This window comes from Lissotriton vulgaris, chromosome 3_1, assembly GCF_964263255.1.
Source record: "Lissotriton vulgaris chromosome 3_1, aLisVul1.2, whole genome shotgun sequence".
NCBI classification, from domain to species: Eukaryota; Metazoa; Chordata; class Amphibia; order Caudata; family Salamandridae; genus Lissotriton; species Lissotriton vulgaris.
The window spans coordinates 2,050,649,906-2,050,675,896 of record NC_141689.1 but is presented as its reverse complement, the minus strand read 5'-3'; the positions used below and the strand labels follow the sequence as shown (position 1 = coordinate 2,050,675,896).

Here is a 25,991-nt window from a genome sequence, read left to right as displayed (position 1 = left end):
ATTAACTGCTTTTCATTTTTCACCTTATCTTTCCCTTCCACTTTCTTTTCACCCATTCCCCACTATCTGCTCTTCTTCCCCTTTTCCTCTTTCCTTCTCATCATGTTCCACTCCATTCTTGCACTCCCTGTCTCTGCTTTCCTCACTTCTCTTCACATTCTTTGTCTACCGTATCTAACTTTGCCTTCAGACCTCTCCTCTTTCCTGACTCTCCCTTTTATGTTTTTCCCTCTTGCGCATGTCTTCATATCCACTCCAGGAATCTGTTTTTGTTCTCAGAGTCCTAAATTTAAATTTTGGTGCGGCAACTCAGTCTTTCATATTTCTAAGGTCGATAAAATGTGTGCCATTGAGCTGGTTAACAACATTTTAAATTCAGTGTCAAGGCCCTCTTTGGTGAATATGTGCTTTACAAACATACATTGTAGGTTAAGGACACACATGTATTTCAATCTTTTGTTTTTCAATTTCTATGCAATTTTACACTGTCATTATTCTCTCTGAACCTCCTTGATCCAGTACTTTTCTTACTCCTATTAATTCCCCTGACCTCCTTTCTTTCCTTCGTACCATCTTTATCTTTTCTCTTTTTCTTTTCCTGAGCACCTCCAACCATGCCTCCTTTTCCCTCTTGCATCTTGCTTCCTTACACCCTCATTCCATTCTTGCTTGCTGGAGGAGTGTGGCTCACTGCTTAGAGCGGCAGTCCCTGGTACAGAGGTCTGGTCGGGACCAGGGTTCAAATCCCGCCTCGGCTGATATTGGCGGTTCTTGGGCTCATAATTCCTCGGACCTGATTTCTCGCCTCGGTGCCTACTCTGAGCATGAGTCCCACGCTGCAACTCTGGGCAATAGCTTGCTTAGCCTCCACAACGGCCCCCTACAGCGCTGGGGATGCCTGGTTGCACCCCGGGGATGCCCAGGAGTGGACATTTCATGGGGAAAAGCCAGGACGGGTTCCCTACCGGTATGAGTACAGCGCCAGGACACACTGCTTGCCGGGGTATCAGTGCGCTTTACAAATACGTCTACATTTACATTTACATTTGCTTATACCCTCATTCCATTCTTGCTCCCTTACACTTCCTCCCTGGGTGCATTTAATCCTTCTTCCTCCAATCTTTCCTAACTTTGTTTTCCTGCTCCTTCCTTCACCTCTTCTTGAATTTCTTTGTTTCTTATCATTAACCAAACCTTATGCTTATCTTGCTCCTTTCCTTTCTTCTTTCTTTTCATCCATCACACATCATTCACTTCCTTTCTCCCTCTATTCCTTCATTTCTTCCTTTCACATTCTTTACTTATTTCCTCCTTCTTTCATCCATTGCTCATATATATCCTCACTCCAGTACTCCCCTTCCTGCCTGCATTTGTTGCCGCCTTCTTTAATGTATTCCTTCCTTCACCCTTTCCTTTCTTTTAAACAGCACAGTACACGCACATTCTCTTCAATTTCCAAAGCTGCCTCAAGTCCGCTAATGACCTTTTCTGAAGCTGCATTTTGAGATTTACACACATTCTCCAATTTGAGCTCACTTTTAAGTTTTTGTCAGAGGCTTCCCATATGTTACATTATGTTAAGTTATATTGATTAGTAGAAATACTAATCATCCGAGAAGCTATCCAGGCACTTGTCAGGTGTGTAGGTGTGAGGGCCAGATCTTCAGCTTATTGCGGAACTCAAGATGTGAGGAGTGGCTATGATGTGTTGATGCTTGTAGATGTGGTTGGAACCAATAAAGGAAGTAGGTGGAGCCTCTGTGGGAAGTGGGTGGAGCCAGGAAAGTGGGTGGGGCCTCCGGAAAAAAATTGGCGCACTTGCACTTAATATTTCATAAATTAAGCACTGGACCTGCAGTGAATAAACCTTTTTGGGGAAAGTTTTGTGAACATTTGTCAAACGTCACTACATACTTGTGATCCCAGCCTTTGTGATGGGTTTTGCAGATGCAGATTCCCACTTCATTAAATCCTGCTGTGCTACACGAATTGAGGTCAGGCAGCACAGAAGGAGACTCTTTGATGAAGTTAACTCTGTCTCTGGTCTGAGGATTGTGATATGTGCATGTTCAGCGACCCTCTTTTAACATCTTGCAAAATGTGTCTGGGTAACAGGACAGTCCTTGAAAAACTGGGACTGTCCAGGCTAATCTGGGACATCTAGTGACACTATATAGGTTGCATCCTTTGTGTCTTTGAGTATCCTTGGCCGGTAGAACAAAGTGGTTCCGTAGAACCTGTCTACTTGCCAGTTGTTTGGTTGGTCAGTGGTAAGACCAGGTCAGTGCCTCTACCCATTGTAGCTGTTCTATTCAAGTTGGTAAGAATAATAATTGTTGGTCCATTCGATCCACCCTCTGTATCAGGCAACAAGTACAACTTACTTGTGGTGGCTCATGGCATCAGGTATCCAGAGGCGGTACCACAGAGGAGCACTACTGCGAAGGTGGATTAGAGCTCTTTTCTAGGGTCAGATTTCCAAAGACATTACTATCGAACTGAGGGACCGACTTCATCTCCTCATACATAAAAAAGATGTGGGAGCAAACTGGTGTAACATAACACTTTTCACGGTGTACCATCCACAATGCAACCGGTTAGTAGCGCAGTTCAACAAATCCTTAAAGGGTATGATGGGAACTCTACCAAAGAACCTAGGAAGGAAGTTGGATCTTCCCCTGCTATGTCTCTTATTGCCTACCATGAGATTCCGAGAAGGGAGTTGGGTTTATCCCCTTCAAACTTCTGTTTGGACACTCGGTGCAGGGACCACTTACCTACCTAAGAAAAGGATGGAAAGGAACTTCGGAATCACCACAGAAGGAGGTAACTGACTGTTGGATTGTCCTTAGGTATTTGATGGTGCAATACATGGGTTAGGCTGTGCAAGCGCTGATGAGGGAAGGGATTGACCCGAAGGCGATGCTCACTGGGTACGAGGAAGGTCATGGGTATTAGTGATGAAGCTCATTTCTCCCAGTGCTTTAGAAGATACATGGTGTGGGCCCTACAAAGCACTGCAGAATGTATCGGATGTGAACTACTTGGTGTACCCAGTTGCCACAAGGGAACACACGTAAACCTTAACTCCGTAGAGGTTACACAGTGAAATGTCATTGCTATGTCGAAAGAAGTCTACGAAGAAAGTGAGCCTCTTCCTAACTTGTTGTACAGTGCGACGGGTGATGGGTGGACTGGGCTGAAATGTAGAATGGGCGTACCTAGCCCCTGAGTAAACACCTGATCAGCAGAGAGTGTGTAAGGAGGAGATAGTGAACTTTGCACACCTCAATGATTCCACGGTCTGTGCCCATGAGGTTAACACAAGAGATAGTCTTCATGTCAAAAGCAAGACATATTGCATATCTGACCAAGTCTGGGAGTGGAACAAGGCAGAAGTGGCCAAGATGTTGAACTTGAGCGTGTTTGAGCACTTGGGTAGCCCTTGGTCCAGTCCAGTAAAGCTGCTGGTCAAGCAAGATTCTACGGACTTGCTGCTCTGTGTTGACTACCACAGCCTCAGTGAAGTTACCTAGGCTGATGCACATCAAATCCCCAGAGCTGATGAGCTTGTGGACCGGTTGGGTCCTGCAAAGTACTTGAGCACCTTTGATCGGCCTTTGGTAGGGTTTAAAACACTATGTGGATGTTTGTGGATCTAATTGTCTGTACATCCATCACTAAGTAAACATGTTTCACTCCATTTAATGGCCACTGGGGGCCCTAGGCTTTCATCAGGACTTAGGCCTCAACAGAGAATAAACATAGGGGTTTCTCATATCCCTACCAGTCCAGTAAATTACTTGCATGACACAATAAATACATGCAGGTTTACTTTGCCCAGCCATATAGCACTTAATAGTGTCTGCAATGATAAAAGTTGGTATATGAATGCGGTCCAATCATGCATTGTATTAAGGCACAGAAAAACACATAACACTCCATGCAGTTTGCATATCTTTAGCTGTGTTTGTCAAAAGGAGGACGTATGCAATATTGTACTGTCGGTCACATCTAGAGCACAAACCATAAGTATAGCATGCAATAACAATTCAAGGAGGCGCACAGCACTGCAATTTGTAGGTGGGTAAAATCAAAATCTTTAAAGACAAACCGTCTCATCATAGTTCTTTTTTTAAACAGTCCGGAATATGCCTTAAAGTGCCCATTTGTGACGCAATGTAAGGGGACACTGGAGGGTAGAAGTGGCAAAACTAAAAGAGAAAAAGATTGCAAAAGTATTTTCAAGTCCTAATTCCCTGGTAGTTGATGCCCTGTTACTTATTTTGTCAATGGTGCCATGGCCTACTCTTCTCCAGTGTGCTTCCTGAGTGCAAGTGTCATGTACGTGTAAACTGCAGTATTTGAAGGAGATGTTCTTGGTGAACTCTGGACGAATACTTGATTGACAGCTTGGGCAACGTATGACGTGTACATCATGTGACCACGTCTGCGATCAGAGTAGAATTGCCAGTTGGATGCAAAAATACAGGCTGTGTTGAAGTAAGAAGTGCCCACTACTCAGAAAGAAGTAAGAGTTTATTTAGGACTCACAGGTTACTACAGACATTTCGTAGCCAACTATGTGACTATAGAGCCTCAATTGACTGCTTTGACCTCCACGAAGCAGCCCAGGAAGGTAATCTGGGCAGAGGAATGTGAGAGGGCATTTGTGTAACTGAAGAGAGCACTAAGCAGTGCACCTGTACTAAAAGCACCTGATTATAGTCAACCCTTTTATAATGCAACTGGATGCCTCATGTACTGGAGTTGGAGCAGTACTGTCTCAACTTGATGACAAAGGGAGTGAGCATCTGGTGGCCTTTAGTAGCCAGAGGGTGTTACTGAGTGAGCAGAACTAGGCAGTCATTAAAAAAGAGTGTGGGTTTACAAATAGTCTGCTTGTATTTGTTCAATACTAAGTTTGTGGTACAAAGAAATAACAAATCAGTTATGTGTTGATGGCAGTGAAGAGTAAAAAATCCAAGTTGTTAAGATGGTCAATCTCAATACAGAGCATAGATTTCACAATTGAACATGAGGGTAGAACAAACCACAAACACGCAGATGGACTTTCCCACTGAGTTTGGCGATGTGACCTCTGGTCTTGTTAAACTGCAAATTAAGGTTCTGGGTAGTCCGATCTGGGAGGGGCGTGTTTTGGGACGGGAATGATGTACAGTCGTCTCCCCTGCCCAGGGCGCCCAAACTGTATATCTGTGTTCCAGGTTTTTGATCATACCATACACTTATCCAGTGTGCGCGCATTGACCCAGGCCCGGTCTTTGACGAATATCGGTTCAATACTTTGTCCTAAACCGGGAGGAGTACAAGATTGTTTCAAATGTCAATAAAGATAGATGTTTATTTTTTTTAATGTACACCTCCATAGTGACAGGTGACTCCTGTCCCTGTCACATGTTTTATGCTTGGAGTGCAGTGGTGGCAGCATACCATGGTTTGTGAATTATAGTGACAGGCCTTTTTACCTAAGACATGAATGCATTCTTACAGGGACAATCATCTAAAGCTCAGCAGCTCACAAAGACCCCGGAATCCTGAGCTCTGACATCCTGTACTGTGTACATGTTTGGTCTACGTGTCTGCACGGATTGATAGTGCTCCATGCACAAGTGATACAGGTCTTCAGGATCCATTTTGGAAGCCCACAGCCTGAACCAGTGTACAAAATGGAGGAGAGAGGTTGCTTTCGCCAGACAATATGTGGGTATTGCTGGTATTTCCTAGATAAGAGGGTGGGACACCGAACATTATAGCGAAGGAATAGGAGTCTGGCTTTTTTTTAGAAGTTTCTTGGCCCCTGTACGTGAGGCTGGGGACCCAGATTCTTGTCTCTCTTCCTGGTCTTTTTGAGGAAGTCCAGCAAGCAGCCTGCTCACATCTTTTTCTAATTCTGTGTTGGGAACTCTACCTGGTGATTGTGCTGCTGAGTAGGTCTTCCTTGAAGACAAAGGCCAGGTTTGGAAGGTGGCCTGACACATGAAAGGGCAACTGACCCAAATCGGTTCCAAGGAAGCAAGCCATTGTTTTTGTAGTGTCTTCTGCTGAGGAGGTGACACAGAATATTCAGAGATAACTGTGCAGCCCAGGGTTGGTGTCACACTGAGCGCCAACTCCCCAGAGGCGAGGGAACATTGCCTGAAGGTCCGATCTGTAGGAGGAAGTGTATTGTCCTGCGTGCCAAGACATCCTGCTTGTGAGCCAGGAGAAGAATCAGCAACCCTACAGGAGGAGCTGATCAAGGAAGGTAGTGTTGTAATTGACCCTCAAGTAGAGTCTTTCTGCCAAAGACTCCCTAAGATGATACACTGAAAGAATGGTGGTACTGCTGGGCTGGGCAGTGAAGTCTTCATCATTTAGCCTTGCCAGAGCTATCAATGCATCTCGAGTAGTGAGCCCATGTGGTATGCCTGACTGAAGCTGAGATAAGCGCCAGTTGGTGGACCGTGTGCTCTGTAATTCGACTGCAGCACTGCCGAAGTCTGCCTTTTGATTGGGAATGGTCCTAAAGGCTAAATGACCAGAGAGGTGACCTGAGGGCTCCTCGTGAAGAATCGAGGTCATTGCCGTAGAGCACTGGGTGCTGAAGATAGTGCCTGGCATCCTCTGTGCCGGAGAATCATCATCTACGGATGTGTGGCCATCGCACTCAAGAAGAAGTGCCCAGTACTCACTGAAGCTGGAGAGATCCGTTCTGTGAGTCAAGAGCCCCCAGGAGTGCTGGAGTGAGCCACGACCTGTAGCCAGCCGCCTAGAAGAGTGGCACTGACAGAAGTTTCCTCACCTGCCGTGGCCCTCTCTGCAAGACCATGCACAGCTACTAGGAAAACTGCTGTGTGCCACCTGGAGGATTCTTGCTACTGGTGAAAACCCACTGCTGCAGGAGTGCCGAACGTCGCCCAGAGTTGTATCTGCGAGCTTGGTGAGAGACTGAACAGACCTCCCACTCAAAAGACCGAGTGCCAAGACTAAACCAGGGGATGGAGGCATAAGTTGTACCCATAGACCTTCTTCCAATAGAAAAATTCTCCCTTATATCCCTTTCGCCCTGAGGAAAACGGTGGTTGTATCCACCATCTTATCTAGAATTGACTACTGCAACACCCTTTATTTGGGAATGGGTGTTGCTCAACTAGATAAGCTTCAAGCTATCCAAAATGCGGCAGCCAGAGTCTTACTTGGGCTGCCTAAGCATCAGCCAACATCAAAAGTTATAAGGAATCTTCATTGGCTCCCGGTACGAAGACGCATTGAATTCAAATTACTCTGTCAGGTGCACAAAGCTCTGTTCGGAGATGGGGCTGAGGATGTGAAAGCTCTCTTTTCACACTATGTCCCTACCCGGACTTTAAGGTCGTCTTTCCTTGGCCTTGTACAAATTCCAAAGATAAAAAGAGTGGGGGAAAGCGGTTCTTTTTTTTTAGCGTCCAAACTCTGGAATATATTGTAAGGAAAGCTCGTAGACCTTTTTAGTGGTTCTTCATTTCTTCTTTATTTCAAGGAAGTAAGGATAGTACAGCGGCACGAACATAACAGCATCCTCCGCCTTCTCCCTTCAGTAACTGACTCACCACCCACTACATTCTCCCAAGCATACATTCCACACATTCCACACGTGCACACACATACACGCGCCAACACACACACACGAGACAAACACGCGCACAACACTACATGTATAACCAATACCACACACCCTCCTCCTCAAAAGCTTAAGTCACCACTTAAAGAATCATCCTAATTTGAAATCAGAGAACCGGACAGGCATCTTCCTTATTCTATCACCACGGCGAAGAGTCTCACCTCCAACACCAATATTGGTACAAGATGACCCAATATCTCTAACACCACTACCCGTATCACAACTAGTACTATAACCACCCGTACAACCAGTTGACGCCAGCTCACCCGTACTGCCAGTTGACGCCAGCTCCTTTACTAGTCCAAAATCATCACCTAACATATAACCACTACACATCCCATCATCAACACCACCAGATCGAGACCCTGCCACACCATTCCTCTCATTGCAAAGGCTCAATTGCCGAAAATTCCACCTTCTACCATCCTCCAATTCAACAGCACTACCAAACACCTTCATTACCCTCAAGGGTTTAGACCATACACTTTCACCCTTCAACACTTTCCTAGGATTCTTCACTCTAACCATCTGACCTATCTTAACTAAAGGCCAACCACATTTACCTCCATGAAACTGCCGATTACGATCTTGATACTTTTTAACTTCAGATCTGATTTCTTTATCAATATCCTTCCCATTGCACTGCATTTTAGCATTCCTTTTCCTCAACCACCAAGTAACCAAACCAGTAAATGGTTTCCTACCTCTCAAAACTTCAAAGGGTGTTTTCCCTGTAGCAGAATGCGGGGTAACACGATATGCAGTCAATCTCTCTTGTAAAGCTTTCCTCCAAGGTAAACCTGCGCTCAATGCCAATTCAATCACTTCCTTAACCACCCTGTTGAAGCGCTCAACTTGACCGTTACCTTCTGGATGATATAGTGACGATTTAATGTGCTTGATGCCCATTACCACTAGGAATTCTTCCATCTTTTGTGACACAAATTGAGAACCATTATCCGAGACTAGAATTTCTGGTACTCCTTCCCTTGAAAATACATCCTCTAAAAATTCAATGACTACATCCGTAGTCATCCCACTAACCATTCTTACTTCAGGCCACTTCGAATAGTAATCAACCAATACAATAGCATAACAATCCTTGGATGATAAAGCTGAAAATAGCCCCATAAAATCAATAGCCACCTTTTGCCATGGATACTCGGGTAACTCCACCAAAGTTAAAGGTACACTTAATGGCTTTGCCACTTTATCACTAGCACCACAAACCTTGCAATCCCTCACTAATCGATCCACCATGGAATCAACACTTGGCCACCAAAACCATTCCTTAATCCTCCTTTTTGTGCTAGACATACCACCATGTCCTAAGTGACTCTTCTCAACAATATTCTTTCTTAAGCCAACTAGAGGCACAATTCTGTCACCTCTTAAGACAATATCATTAACGACGCAAAGTTCTTCTTTAATCTTTGAAAACGCAGCACATTCACCACGTAAGTTGGATTCTCTTGGCCAACCATCAACTATGAATCGTTTAACCTCTTTCAAAACCACATCCTTATCCATTTCACTCATCCAAGACGCCTCAGATGCACTACCATCAACATCCTTATCGCCTATCAGAAACACATCCTTAGTGGTAAACGCTATCTCACAATCAGTATTAGTTCCAACTCCTGTCAAATCTACATTAGGTAACCTTGACAGACCATCCGCAACTACGTTATCCTTACCCGGAATATACTCAATATCAAAACTGAACATTTGCAACTTTGAGGCTAAGCGAGCCAACCTTGGAGTCAAATTCTTCCCACCTTCAGGTCTTAAAATATTCACTAATGGTTTATGATCAGTGCAAATTTTGAACTTCCTCCCCCACACATACATCCTGAATCTCTCAGCAGCCCATGAAGCAGCCAACAACTCTTTTTCTATTACGGAATAATTTCGTTCCGATTTAGTTAATGTGCGTGAAGCATACGCTACTACCCACTTCTCAGATTTTACATGTTGGGAAAACACAGCACCAATTCCATACCCAGACGCATCCACAGACAAAATACATTCAGCAGTTGGCAGGAAGGGTTTCAAACATGGTGTTGTTACTATCTCCTTCTTCACCTTCTCAAAACATATTTTTTGTTGGTCACCCCATGTAAACACTACACCTCTTTTCAACAATGATCTTAATGGTTCAACTTTCGAGGCATAATTTTCAATGAAACGTGAATAAAATTCTGTTAATCCCAGAAATGACATCAATTGTTCTCTATTTGTAGGTTCAGGAACAGCTAAAATAGCATCGACATGACTGACTTTTGGTCGAATACCATCTTTGGATATGACATGTCCCAAATATTCTACTTCAGATTTCCCAAACACACATTTTTCATTTTTGATAGTTGGTCCGCTATTTCTTAAAGCATCTAGGACAGCATATAAACTTTCATCATGACATTCCTTGTCCTTCCCATTTATTAAAATGTCGTCCTGAAATACTTTAGCATTTTTTATACCCTGTAGGACCCTGCACATTTCCCTTTGAAAAACCGCAGATGCACTTGCAAGGCCAAATGGCATGCGTTTATATCTAAACATTCCCTCTGTGGTAATGAAAGCAGTACAATGTTTAGAATCATCCTCCAAAACAATTTGGTGATATGCACTTGTCAGATCTATCTTGGAAAACCAAGAAGATCCACCAACGGAAGATGTAAGCTCTTGCAAATTAGGAAGAGGGAATGTATCCACCCAAATAGCTTCATTTAAACATCTTAGGTCGACACACAAACGCAAATCGCCATTAGATTTAAGGGAAATCACGACTGGCGAAACCCAATCTGAACTCTCAACTGGTTCTACAATTCCATCCTTGCACAATTTCTTAAGTATTTCACCCAATTTCTCTCTATAGCTAATAGGTACGTTCCTAAGTTTTTGCCGAACAGGACATGCACCTTCTCTTAAGATGATTCTATGCTTGAATCCAATCACTTTACCAATACCGTTAGAGAATACATCAGGAAATTTTTCCTGAAGATTAGAATAACTATTCCTCTCAAAACAATCATTTTGGATAGCATAAACAGGGCAATCCAAACTAGGATCAATTTTCATGCCTAAGTCGAATATATGTGGCCATCCCAAAATAGTTGCACCTTTGTCAGCCACATAAATTTTACCCTGACATGAATTGAGTCCAAAAGTTATTTTGGCTAATATAAAACCTTCTAAAGGTATTTTGTGACCAGTATAACTTCCGGGGTGTACATCAGGTCCTAATAATGACCTGTTGGGCCAAAGAGATTTAAACCAATCCATGCCCATAATGGTGTACCACGCACAAGAGTCCACCATAACTTTTACTTCTAGACCATCAATGTTGACAAAACACAATGGTAGCTTTTTAACCTTACTCATCCCTTTAACTGAATCATCATGTACACTACATATTTCACCTACTACATGAAAAGTATTGTCTTGATCATCCAATTGGACACAATTAATGTCGTCTTGCTCATCATCTTGGAGAAAATTAACCTTAGCTTTAAAGTTACGACACACTCTAGTGAAATGTCCCTTTTTTATACAACTAGTACATATTTTATCAAGAGCAGGGCACCACTTCTAGTTTGCTAAATGGCTAGAAGATCCACATCTATAACACGCAAACTTCTTTAGTTCATTACTTTTCTCGTAACTTTTCTCATTCTTGAATTTAGATTTGTCACCCTTATTTATCACGTTAACTGAACCAGATTCGGAATCATTTTTCTCATTCCTGACCTCACGAATACATTGGTCCGAAATCTCTACACCCCTAGCTACCTCAATAGCATTTTTTAATGAAGTACTCCCTGATGACCATAACTTTTCCTGAATTTTCATTGATTTAGTTTTCATGAGAATCTGATCACGTAACACCTGGTCATAAGTCATACTCTCAAACTCACACGTAACAGCTAAACCCCTCAAGGCTGAAACATACTGGTCAATTGACTCATCTACTTTTTGAGCCCTCGAATAAAACTTAAACCTCTCCATAACGACATTAATCTTCCTCCCAAACCTCTCCTGCATTTGTTTAACAGCACACTGATACACACCCATGTCACCAGCATTTTCAATTTTAGGTACATTTTTGAACTCCCTTAACCCTACTGCACCAAGTCTATGTTTAAGCAAAGACACTTTTCTTTCTTGAGAAGATTCTTCTTCAGCTAAAACCTCAACATAAGCTTCGAACATGTCGAGCCATAAATCCCATGTAATAGGAGGTTCACCGGACTCTGCCAAAAAAAACGGTGGTGGATGAATTGAAGACATTTGGATTAAACAGTAAAGAAAAATACAGTCAAAAGCAACAAATCACAACCGGGAAAACAAAATATTTTCCTTATAATTCTTGCGCAAAAAGTTCACCAAAGTTCAAATGTATTAATAATTGTCATCCCTTTTCGGCAAAATGTTCACCAAAGTTTGTAGTTAAATTCTGTCATTTATCAAACAAAAAAAAATTATGTAAAAAATAAATTACTGTATATTCAAGAATTTACGTGGGCTCTGAGCGTTGATACCACTAGCGTTGAAATCAGCATTCAGTTGACACCACTGATGTTGAAATCAGCACTGAGTTGACAGTACTAGCGTTGAAATCGGCACTCGGCATACGAGGTACATGTTGCTAGGATACTGTAAATAAATTCAAAATGGCCGCCACGTTGTGACGTGATGCGTAATGACGCTGCAGCGTGATCCACTACGGAAAGCCAGGCGAATGTTTTTAATCAAGCTGCAATCCACTCGCGCGGAGCACTCGAGCACCAGCCACTCGCACAGGATTCCACCCGTGCAGAAGACAAGTCAAAAGATGCACCACACAACGGCGAACGTTGCCAGAGGTAAACGCCACAAAAATGAAAATTTTACCGCTCAGAAGCTCCAATAAGAGGTTCAATCGTATCAGTAATAGTCAAATCCAATTCCAGGGATGGCAATTTCCAAACGATGAAGGAGAATTTTTTTTTTTCGATAAATCAAATAATATTATGTCCATGCCGCTACGAAATCCCGCTCGTCGCCATATATTGTAAGGAAAGCTCGTAGACCTTTTAGTGGTTCTTCATCTCTTCTTTATTTCAAGGAAGTAAGGATAGTACAGCGGCACGAACATAACAGCATCCTCCGCCTTCTCCCTTCAGTAACTGACTCACCACCCACTACATTCTCCCAAGCATACATTCCACACATTCCACACGTGCACACACATACACGCGCCAACACACACACGAGACAAACACGCGCACAACACTACATGTATAACCAATACCACAGAATACACTACCACTACATCTTAGAAGTCTACCCAATAGATTGGCATTTAGAAAAGAAATCAAGACCTGGCTCTTCCTCCAACACTAACAGGCGGCGTCTATGTCCTAGCTTACTCTAACATAGCGCCAAGACGCTTCGGCAGTAGTGAGCTCTACAAATACCGTCAGTCAATCCAAATATGATCCTGGTACGGGAAACCCTAGTGAAAGTAGGAACACACTGGGTAGGTGGAGACCTTGCCAACAGAGCAGCGCGCCCCCTTGCCGAGAGTACAAAGACTTGCACATGTGAATTTGGTATTCTTGCATTATTGAATGTGTATTGGAATTCTGTGTTTTCTGTCTAACAAAATACTTGTCTTTTCTACAAAGAGAAGCTGTGGGCTAGACATTGATCATATTGTGTTGCTGGGGAGGAGGGGGATTGGTATTTATTCTTAAACCAAAGTAACGCCACACTCACCTTAGGCAGGCAATATCGGTCTCATGCCTGGCCCAGATGTGCATAGCTGCATCCTACCCCTAATTATGATATCTAGCTTTCTGCCAGAAAATAAACAAGCCACTGAACACTTGTCCCCTATACCTTCTTAGTGATGCTGGCCCTGGGATGATTAACCAAATGATTTCACATGACGATTCACTTCAACATTTTAAATTTGCAGTAAAAAAAAGAACAAGGACAAGAAAAGAAAAAGAGCTGACGAGGATGAAGACAAGCCTGATGTTGTTGGTAAGCTTGTTGCTAGTTTAAATGGGGCATAGGAAACTGATCCTTGAGTGTGACCTTTGATCTGCTCTGAGGGTACCGGTAATTAATCAGAAGTGTTCCCGGGAAGAAAGAGGTGTACTAATTGTGAAAAAAGAAAAAAAGTACCTTATTGTCCTGGTTTATGAAAAAAGAGACTTCAATTTTCAGGTTCCAAGCTACATTCCATACGGATTGTACAAAGTTCTATGGAACTAGACCATCAGCAAGAGTTCGCTCTAGGGTGAGTACAGTTGATAAAATCTTTTGCTTTAACCTCATTGGGGCAAAATATCTTAGGCTCTCCAGGGATCACTTATACCTGGCCTGTGTGGACCTCATAGCAGCCTTTGATTTGGTCCTGTGGCCGCACCTTTGGTCCACCTTGGCCGCGACGGATATATATTACACTGCTAAACACTCATATCAGGCTTCATGACAACACTGCTGCGCAAGTCAGATGGGGGCCGGGTGGTGACTTAACAGATCACATATTAGTCTGAGGGATGAGGAAAAGGTGCATACTTGCGGCAACTCGTATTTCATTGCATAACAACGATGTGGTTGCGTTTTTGGGTGAGTGCGTTCATGATTCCCCTAAATTAGGAAGTCATCCTATCAGCACTTCTTTTCGCAGACGATACTCTCCTGAACTCCACCTGGGCTCCAAAAACTCCCTGACAAATTCTGAGGTCTGTGATATTCGTGGGTTGAAAGTGAATACCACCAAAACTAGGATCATGACATTTAAACAGTACAAATCATGCCGAGTGAATTTCTTAATGAAAGGTAAACCCCTCCAGTGCTGAGTAAATTCGACTTCCTGGGGATTAGAATTGAGAATAGCAGGACATGGAAATCAAAAATAGAGATAAGTAAAATGGTTCTGTTACACTCTGCCTCAGCAATTGTTAAGAGGTTTAGGGCAACAACCCCCCAGCTATAGAGGTCTATATGTCATAAGTGCAGGCTGCTACGCTTTATGGTGCAGAAGCCTGGGGAATTTCCAACGTTAAAGGCCTTGTTGCTAGAAAAAAACAACTTTTTGAGATCTCTATTCAGCCTTCCCCAGAGTACACCAGCGCTACCGTTCTATTTTGATACAGGACAAAAAAGGGTTTGGAGATTTTGTAATGTTAAAAGCCCTCCTGTACTGGGTGATGTCATCTACTAAAGAGCTCCACCACTATGGGCTTGCAGTGGAGGATATCTTGATCCTCACAAAAGTACATCTGCTCTCCTGGTTTAAGTCCGTCAAATGCCATCTCGACAACATAGGCCTAGGTAGGTATTGGAGTAACCCTGCCACTATCTGGGCCAGCACCAAGGATAGGGGTCAAAGCTGTGTTTTGGGATGAAAAAAGTAAACAAACATCATAATAAAGCTAAATCTGGGGGTTTGATTGAAGCATTCCTAGCCTGTAAAACCTCCCCAGCCAAAGAAGTGAATCTTGATTAGATCCAACCACCAATTGCCCGCACACTTTATATAAGATTTAGGCTTGGATCTCTCCTAGTCAATAAATTCATAAATAGTTGGAAGTCCTGCTGGCCTACTCCAGCAGCTTGTGAATTCTGTAAATATACTAGTGAGCACACATGACATGTGCTATTCTTCTTCCCAAAGTATGACATGTCCTGACGGAAATGGTTCAAACCGTTATGTATTCTATGGGGGTGAGACACCACTGGGTCGCCTATTGTATCATAGATCTGATACAACTCAGGTTGTGGTCTTTGGAATTAGGCAATTCCTTTATGCACTGTGGTTACTCAGGAAAAAAAGCAGGAGTACCGTTTTAAAGGTATATGCACTTCTCTTGCACTTGACCTAGATCCAAGCACTTTATGTGATTCTTGGGACATTATGGCTGGCGTGGCTCCAACCGCACACTGGCCATTTAGGGAAATGTAACTGCTGATCTATACATGTTTTAACAATTTTTGTATGGTCATTGTATTTTATTATTTTTAGTTTGTACCAATGTACTGTTTTATTGGATGTTTTTAACTTGTATTGTATTCAACTTGCCCTACATTGTATTTAAAAAAAAATTGTCTATGGACATTGTACAGGCCATACATAATGTACTTTTGTGGTTCTATGAACCAAAATAAAGTCAATTACTAGACCATCATTCATTCATCCTCCGTCCATGTTAGTGTTGAACAACTCCAGGATATGCCTATCTCCCACTGCTGAGTTGTACATCTGATCCTTTTGATTTGTCAACTGGATTGTGCATGTGTACAGTTTGACCTAGATCTAGCTAGAATCTGGGGAAATCCTATTCAGAACGCTTCGAACCGACATTGTTGGATATGCCATAAAGGTAAGGTTGCAACAAATATAAATCCTGCTAATCAGTGCTAGAAATCTTTAATTGGCAATTCAGAGATTGAAATGAGCTTGTATTCTGGTCCTTGCAAAATATTACATTATTCTAACTTGCCTCTGTTTTTTTTCTTGTATCTAGTCATAAACCCTAATTATCCCACCATACTCCAGTTTTAGGAAATATCTAAACGTATAGTTGTCTGATATAAGAATGTTACTTTTATATGTCCAAGTATCTAAAACTGAAGTACATTACTTCAGAAACAGTATGATTATTTTTTTAATGTCAAAAATGGGGTAAAGATCAAACTAAGTCTAACTGGTTTGCCATATAAAAAACTTTCAGTGACCCTTTAAGTTTTAACTGCTTTAATTTGAGAACACACAAAATTCAGCTTGCATTGGTATACACAATAGCAATCAATCAAGTTGGATTTATAAAGCGCGGCTAATCACCCGAGAGGGTATTCAGGCGCTGATGGTCTCCCTGCTTCAGGTGAGTTCAGTTGAACAGCCAGGTCTTAAGTGCCTTCTGGAATTCCAGGAGAGACCGAGGTGAAGGGGATTTGTTCCAGGATTTAGTCGCGAGGTAGAAGAAAGCGCGTTCTCCATTGGTGCTCAAGCGGATGCAGGGGATGTGCGTGAGGGAGGAGGAGGCGGAACATGTGTCGGAGGGTTGGTGGAAGTACGGGCAATGGTTGCTGCATGCTGGTCCTTGATTAAGCAGGACTTTGTAGGTGTGGATCAGCATCTTGAATTAACATCTCAAGTCTTACTTTGAACATTTTCACTGCCAACTGTCCCGTTTTCTCAACACTTTTTTTGTCTATCGGATCTCTCAAATAAGACCAAGCTATTCTTAGAAAATCATTGAAGCCTACAAATTGTAGGGAAAAGGTCTGGGAATGTTGGGGAGGGAGGTGAGTGACTAGTGGAACATTGTACTATGGGTAAACTACATCCAAAAGCTTTTTTGCAGATTTCTACAGTGTTGGTCAGTTGTATCCTTTCCAGCCAATCATAGAATATGACATTACTACTAACCCGAAACCCTTTCTTCTGCACGCCATCCTACAAGGCATACTCCTGACAGATGTATGCCTTTGTACAGGCTAAAATTACACTCTGGTGTCTGGGGATTTATTTTAGAGCCGCTCTACATTCTATGTCAAACTAGGATTTCTCATGTCGGAAAACCCCACCCATTGGTTTAATTGGCATACCTTTAATGCATAGTAAGGGTTAAACAAAATGGCTTAGTACATTCATAAGGGTTTGGGTATCCCGAGTACAGGAGGTCACTAGGGCTTTACTACTGCTGAAGACCTGATTCATAACTAGTTTAATGACCGCAGAACGCCACTAACATGCACTCAGCGTCCTTAGTGGGTAACGCATGACTGCTCCCAACAGTTGTGTGCCAATGCTTCATAGGACCCGCAATCTGCACTGGTAAATGGTTATGACCACTATATACTAATGCTAGAACCTCCCATGCCCTCCCACCCCCTGACCCCTCCCCCCTAACCCCCCCAATCAGAAGTGACATGATCTGAGATGTAAAGACATAGTCAATTGGTTAATTGTGGTCCCATCTCCCCTCCCAGTTAAAGTTGGTATCGCTGATGAGGTGGAATTAGAGACCACATTTTCACAATCAAAAGCCACCAGTGAGGAGTATAAATGATGCCACCTGGCATCCCTAACTTACAATAGGATAAAAAATTGCAGGTGATAAAGAGGGTAGAATAGCCAGCTTAGCATTAAAGTCACCTGCCAAGAAGAGATTAAATGGTTTACCAGCCTGTTCCTCCTTCTCAACTAGGGAACAAACCAGTTAGAGCAATCCCAAGAAGTTTGGATTAGCCTTGCTTGAAAACTCATTATAAACATTTACCGTATAGACCCTGAATTTGCTTCCCAAGCAGAGTTTAAAAGCCTGAACCTCATCCATTTCTGTTGTGATGAGTGAAATTCTACAACCAATATTAACTTTTCACCAGGCCGCCAAGCCACCTTTAGCACAACCCACAGGGGAGGGCAAGTGAGGAGATTAAACACATGTACCCATCAAATGCGACTTCATTCACATCCCAGGTTTCATGCATAAATAAGATATCGTAATCTCGAATAATAGATTGCCAACCACTGATTTTTGAGGCCAAGCCAGCAACATTCCATTTAAGGACATTTATGATAGAATAACAGAATAGAATACAGTCCGATAAGACAAGAGAGAAAAGGCCTTAATCTAGGGCCATCCGTGAGTCATAAACACCATGTGCGGTAACCCATGTAAACACCCAAGTGGGGATCTACCAATGTTGATTTTAGGCAACGCCCAATTCCCTGGGTTATGGCCTAATAACAAGAATTATCTTGGACACAAGTTGACACCTGGCTTCTGAAAGTAAAGCCAGAAAAACGCTACTGGCGCATCCTTAATTATAAGTTAATGGGCAGTGTCATGCGCTGTCTGGTTAGGATGCCTACCATTTCCGAGTATCCCGCTAATCATCCAAGCCAAGCTGGAACAAGCTGTTTGGCGCGATCCCATGCGCAGATAAATTCAAAATACCAGGTGCATATGGTATGATAGCCATAGACCGGTGATAGGCATGCCAGTTCAATTAAGGACAAGCACATGCTGATGGAGAATATCCACCCAGACTAGTGTACCTGTGGACAAAATGTCATATGGTTACTTGATACCCCTACTTTCCCACATGATAGAACACAACATTTACTAAAAGGCACTCCACATGTCGCCCAAAATTCTGACAAGGGATATGACCTCTGTCATGCTGTTATGGACATAAGCCCTCCAATGTAAAAATGCAACCCTCGTGATACAAAAAATTCCCCCTGTGTGTCCTATAAATATCCTACCAATAGTGTATATCAGCAAAAAATAACAATATAAGTCTAAACTGCCTGAAACGGTCAGCGAGTGGCATAACAATTGTGTAAAATACACACAAATATAACATGCCAGAAATAGTCATTACTACTCCGCTTGAAACAGCGTGATATTATTTTATGTATTAACATAGAATATTAAGCATACACCAAAATATGCCCCAAGGCTCGTTATGTTACACCAACATTCAAGTCCCCAAGATGTGAGTATAACGTGCCAGAAAAGGTCAACAGATCGCCTGCCAATAATGTGGGTGTGCACAAAGAAAGCATGCCCGATATGGTCATTGCCTTCTTATCCCAAAGTAGCGTAATGTTTTGTGACCATGGGATCATAACAAAAGCCGAAGCCATCCTCATGTAAACATGTTCAAGGCCCACGTGAAGGTGCGCCAAAATGTAAGCTCCCTATGAGAGAAATCCTCGCACTTGGCCCCCCTGCATCATAGAATAGATAATCTGTGCAAACCGGAACCTAATTAAATAAAATGGCTGAGTACGAGCAATAGCCCCCCGACCCACCGATAACATGCAACTCCAGACTTACTTCAAACGGAGTAAAGACCGGCGTGATTCGGCCTCCGTAACGATCGCGAGTAAGATGAGCCATGTTCCAGTCCTTCTTTTACGTGTAAGGAAAACATAACGTGATATGATCACAGACGTTCGGTAAATGCATCTGAATAACAGATCCGCCATGTTTGAAGGTATAGTGGGAGAAATACGTAATAGGACCTCAAGTATATATCCCAGAGATATAATGGGAAAGCATGAATGACTGTAAGCCGGCAAACATAAACAACCAACAGAATGAAACTCTGTCATAAGGAGAAAAATCCACATGTTGTGTCCATTATATGCATAACGTTCTAACACTTAAAAAGGGGGGAATATATTGAAAACGCGGCGGGCACATAGACTAGACACCAGGGAAACCCCTGTGTGGATGTCAGAGAGCGAACTGTTGGGAAGTTAGTGTGTAAACTCATCAGCCCGTCAGACACAATCTTGAAATGACCGGAAACATGAGCTTGGCACAAGATGTAGTGTCAAAGTAGCCCAAATTAGATTCCACTTTAACCATCCTATGTGCACCATTTACGGGGAGCCACACGTGATTTCTGATAGAGCCACAGATGGGATCATGGAAGAGATAGAACTGCAACAGTGTGCAATACTAGCCAAGCTCAAAGCAGGATCGCAACTAGCGCAAAGCTGCCATACTGTTGAGTCACCAATACTTATCATCAAATAATCATAAAAGATCCCCCGTGAACGATGTTCACCCACAAGGCAGAGTCAATTCATAAACATCTTGTTTGGGTTAGGGGACTCGCAGAGAGTAGTAGCAGAGGGCAAAAGAAGAAAATAAAATAATAAACATTGTGAGTTGGCAGAGAAAGGGAAAAACTAGGTGTTTTGAGAAACACATATATACCCATTAACATAGAATAAAGTCTTTTTGGAGATTCATCATTTGGGCCATCACCAATCTCATCACTGCAACATTTTAACGCCCGAAAGGCAGTTAAAAAATCCAGACACGGGGAAAGGCAGAAAGAAAAAAATTATCAGTTGACATTACAGAATTTGTTTTATATAGCAAATGTGCACAAATGAGGGTTCATAATGTGAGAAAACAGCATTCTCATCCATACAGCATATTGGCATTTTGTGAGAGGAATAAGGCATTGGTCGCAAGTAACCAGCAACAAGGTCGCTGTTAGGAATTGTCACAGCACTGACACAAAGGAGACCAGTGATAAAACAGCCCCTAACTGGCCTCCCTCATCGTTGGATGACAATAAATCCCCTGTTAGGTATTGGCAAACCTGATGAGCAAACAGAAACGAACACATATCCCAGACTGAATTGTCATAAATGGTCCTGCATTTCGTCATCCGTGTTATGTCCCATTTCGATACATCTTAAATGGCATATCCAAACAGCTTCCCTGCCGTGTAGGGCCAAGTCCCGATTGCCACCATGGGGATGTGCTGGGATATGGTTAATGCCATGAAACTGCACCCTGCAATCACCACCATGTTGTTCCCCCATATGGTAGTCATAGGATATTTCAGATCATTGTTCCTAATCGCACGTATGTGCGCTTGTATACATTTATTTCAGTGGTCGCACGGTGCTGCCAACGTATATCCTATCACATTCGCAGCCCAGTATGTATACCACATACTTCGTCTTACAATTTATGAAGTGTCTGATCTCATACTCCTTCTTAGTATTATGTCAGATTTTCTTGATCTTATTTCTCCCAAAAGCACATACATTGCAGTTCTGGCAAGTAAAAAACCCATTGGGAGCTGTGGGGAGCTAGGTTGTGTTTATGACACTCCTGGTAAGCTGGGGCAAAGCAGTTTTTTAAGAGTATTACCCCTATGGAAAGTGACCTTTGGTACATGTGTTACACGTTCCCTCAAACTGGGTGTGTCATACAACAGTCCCCAATGTTTCTTCAGAATTTTAAAGAGTCTATTCCTGTTGCCAGTGTATTTTGTGACAAAAGCAAGCTGTGATTGGAAACCTGCCTGTCTGATTTCTTCACTAACGTACTAGTCCTAGAGAATTTTGGGATTCTTTAATCTGACTTCCGGAAAATCTCATCGTATAACCTCGAAGTCTGAACCTGTTCTAAACATCTACCATATTCTCACTAAAAGAGCTGCAATTTCGGCGGACCCGTACCATTTCTCCGAATGGGATGTTCTAATTACGGATTTAGGATGGGCGCGTGTTGCATGCAGAGTACTATTGCATGCTGTAGGCTTGCGAAAGATAGTACTCTGTATAGTGTTATCCTCTATAAAGAATACAAGATCCAGAAATTCGATACTTGTGTGGATGTGCTTAATTGTTAGATGCACGTTGTAGGGATTGCTGTTTAGCAACGTGTGAAACTTAATGAGTTGACTTGATGTACCCTTTCACAACAAAATGATATCCTCAATATACATTCCCCAGAAGACAATCATGTCCATCGAGGGGGAGGCTTATTTGCCCCAGGCATACTCCCTCTCCCACCATCCCATGAAAAGGCCAGCGTATGAGGAAACAAACCTGGAGCCCATAGCTGTACCCTGTATTTGATTATACCAGTAACTGTCATGTAGGAAGTAATTTTTGGATAAGATGATATCTATCATCTCAATAAGCATCTCATTATGCTCCATGTGATCCGCTGTCTGTCTTCTCAGAAAGGATTGTACCACCATCATGCCAAATTGCTTCTGTATACATGTATACAGTCCAGTAGCTTCCATGGTAACAAACATCAAATCCTCCGACCATGTGAGACCTTCAAACTTTTGAAGGATATCTCTAGTATCCTGAATGTATGCAGGAAGATTGGTCACAAATGGTTGGAGGAATTTATTGACATATTGAGACAGTTGTTCGGTGGGTGAGTCAATGCCCAAAATGATTGGGCGTCCTGGTGGGAAAGAACCATCCTTATGGATCTTTGGGAGGCTGTATATACAAGGAGCTAGTGGATTACTGACAGTGAGATAACTGCATTCATCATCGGTGAGCAATCCACTCTCACGCCAATCATGGAGTCTAGTGTTGATGTGGGTGACAAGGGAGGCAATGGGATTGGTGGCTACTAACTCATAGCAACTTGGGTCCCCAAGTTGTCTATTGGTTTCATTCATATAGTCCCTGGTGTTCATCACCACCACATTGCCCCCTTTGTCAGCCTCTCTGATGAAAATAGAATTGTCCTTGCCAAGATTATCCAATGCCTTCCTTTCTGCTTTAGTGAGATTCTGCATGAGTTACCACACATACGTGTTTACGACTCACGGATGGCCCTGGATGGCCTTTTCTCTGTTGTCTTATCGGACTGTATTCTATTCTGTTATTCTATCCTTGTGATATTGTTTCAGACACCTTTCTATCTTAGAATGTTATTGATTTTAGGTTCTTCCTTCTCCTCCTCCATAGTTCATCTTTTTTTGTCACAAGCATGTTACTATTTCTTGTTATTTTGGGGAATCACCCTTGCTGCGGATTTTGAACATCAGTTTGGATATGGTCTCTTAATGGATTTACTTAATGGATGTATAAAGCAACATTGTGTTGCCTTGTTGTTTAAATGTTTTTTCTATGTAATATATATGTCGTGTACATATAAATGTTGTTGGTCATGTATAGTGTGTTGTAAATGTTTTATATATATCTTTTTTCCTTCCCACCCTGAAGAAGTCTTATGTAAAGAGGACGGAACTCGGCTGATTGTTTTGTTCGAATTAAATAATAAAGAAGAGAAACATCATACAATTTGCATTATCAGTGACTTTCTTCTTCGAATCAGATGTCAACAACATTTATGGATAATAATTTTTTTATGGACTTTAAGTGGTGGTGCAAAACAAGAATATGTAAGCATGATGACTTTGACTGACCTATCTTTCTGTCTTCGGTAGACAGTAGATAGAATTGCAATGTACAAGTTCTGGAGATCCAGGAGAGTTCTGAGCAGAGTAATCATTTGATTTGTTTTTATCTGGATTTCACAATCCCTATTCAATGTGCCAGAAAACAATTTGAGTCCAAAAAAACTGGCCCGATGAAAAAGCAGATCTGTTTTGGTGGCCACTGGCCATGCCTAGGCTACTGGACCTCAGCCGTAGGGGCTGTTGCCAATTGCATCTGCTGTGTTCGGGCCTGTCCTACTTTGGCCCGGCAAACTAGGCCAAGAGCAACCATTTCAACATGTGACTTTGAATGGTAGCAATGGCAGGCTGTCCTAGGCTTCTCCGAGAAGCTTGTGGAGTTATTCACTTTCAGTACTCAACACCACCCCTTGCAGCGCAATAAGATAATTACCCAGCCCAGTGCTTCTTGTCACAAAAGACAAGTATCTTATTACTCAGAAAGTCAAATACTACACACTACAGTTGTTCTGAAATACTTGACTTCCGGGTGGAAGTTTCTTGTGCTTCAAAGTGCGACTTCACCCCACTAGGCACTATACACACCAGAGTTAATGGGGTAGTGTCTCTAGTGTAGGCGCAGTGATCTCGCTCCCACTTCTCTCAACATACAGTTTCAAGGGCTGTAGGTCTGTATCAATCACTCAACTGTCCATGGGGGATTGGCTCAGAAGCAGAGTTGAATCTTCCCATGGCGGTGGGTTAACCGGCAGGGGGCAACACCAGCCAGCACTGCATGTAACATTCCTGCTAGAGGGTAGCAGGTGCCAGCCACACGGCAAGTTCAGAGAGGCCGCCGCAGGAGCACCTGCTTCTGATGTAGGCCCTCTTCTGGGCTCACCGATCATACAGCATGTGCAGGCCTTGAAGATTTGGCAAGCACTATTCTATCCCTGTGGTGAGTCTTTGGTCAGTCATGCTGGGTCCTCGGCATTGATGATACATTAACAGGTGCTATCTTGGGCAACAATGGCAGTACATATTCGAGCACTGAGGCTTTGGCTTCACGGCTGCCAGGTGCTGTCTTTTGCACGTAGTGCCACATGGCAAATCTTTGGAGAAGGGCTTGCTCCTGAGTGTGTCTGAGGCAGGGCCTGGATCTCTACACTGGGCGGATACCTCTAGATTTCAGACATTGCTCCCGTGGACAATGAGGGCTTCAAGGCCCGAGCTGGCAGTGCAGTGCCATAGTCACATGTGTTAGTCCCCCACATTCAGGATGTAATTAATCAGTCTCTTAAAGAGGGAAAAGTACCAACTGAATGGAAAAGAGCGGTGGTAAACCCTATCCGCAAGAACGCAGCTCTCCCGTGGACGGAGCTTTCCAACCTCCGGCCCATCTCCCTCCTGCCTTATTTCAGCAAGCTGGCCGAGAAACATGTCAACGCACACCTGTCCAATTACATCGAGGCAGCGGGCGGCCTAGACCACTCACAATCTGGTTTTAGGCCCAACCATAGCACCGAATCAGCCCTCCTGTCAGTGACAGATAACATCAGAATGTCACTTGACAGGGGGAGCTCAGTGATTCTGGTGGTATTGGATTTGTCCGCTGCCTTCGACACGGTGTCGCACAAAATCCTTCTCGACCGCTTGAAGGGAGTAGGAGTAAAAGGGACCGCCCTTGCGTGGCTTGAAAGCTTTCTTGAAGACAGACAACAAGGTGTCAAACTAGGCTCCCATAAATCTGTCTGCAGGAAGCTCACCAAGGGTGTGCCACAGGGCTCATGTTTGAGCCCCACGTTGTTTAACGTATATGTGGCCCCTTTGGCGGAGATTACAAGATCTTATGGGTTCTCCCCAATCTCTTACGCTGACGACACTCAGCTGTTGTTTCCCTTCCAAACTATTACACCTGCAGTCATGCAATCCTTCCAAAATGGCATGAGAGCTGTGGCAGGTTGGATGGCCCAGAACTTCCTCCAATGCAATGTGACTAAAACGGAAGTCATGTTGTTTGGAGGGGCCACCCTGCTTTGGTCTCCGGATTGGTGGCCACTTGAACTAGGACCTGTCCCAGCGCCCAAACAGACCATCAAAAACCTGGGAGTACGCCTAGACCAAACTCTGATTCTAAAAGATCATGTCAGCCAAGTTACGGGAACATGTTTCCGAACAATTGGTCTTCTACGGCGTATCTTCCCGTTCCTGCCAAACACTCACAGGAAAACGCTGGTACAGGCACTAGTCCTTGGACGGGTAGACTATTGTAATGGTCTACTCATATCTGCCAACCATGAACAACTACGCAGACTGCAGGTGGTGCAGAACACCGCGGCAAGACTCATCCTGAATGCCCCCTCCCCCCGTACCCCGTCCCGCCCTCTCCTTTCCCACCTTCACTGGCTTCCAGTGCAACAACGGGTAAATTTCAAACTCTGCTGCATTATGCATAAGTGCATCTATGGGTCTGGTCCCAAATACCTAAAAGACATTTTTTTTCCCTACTCTCCCGGACGTGCTCTGCGATCCAGCAACGTGATGTTGCTGCATGTACCCAAAGTAGTCAGAGCGAGACAGGGTGACCGAGCACCCTCTCTCAAAGGCCCCCTGTTGTGGAATTCCCTTCCAC

General features: G+C 43.3%; 1 protein-coding gene across 2 annotated transcripts in view; it reads left to right on the top strand.

Annotated features, from left to right (window-relative positions):
* The window catches only part of FRG1 (FSHD region gene 1), a 178,568-nt gene that overhangs the window by 89,603 nt on the left and 62,974 nt on the right, over positions 1-25,991 (top strand). For both annotated transcript variants that reach the window (XM_086962562.1, XM_086962563.1), the window contains exon 3: positions 13,626-13,693. In XM_086962562.1, the coding sequence (XP_086818688.1) occupies positions 13,626-13,693 (68 nt within the window). The remainder of the gene's footprint in view (positions 1-13,625; positions 13,694-25,991) is intronic.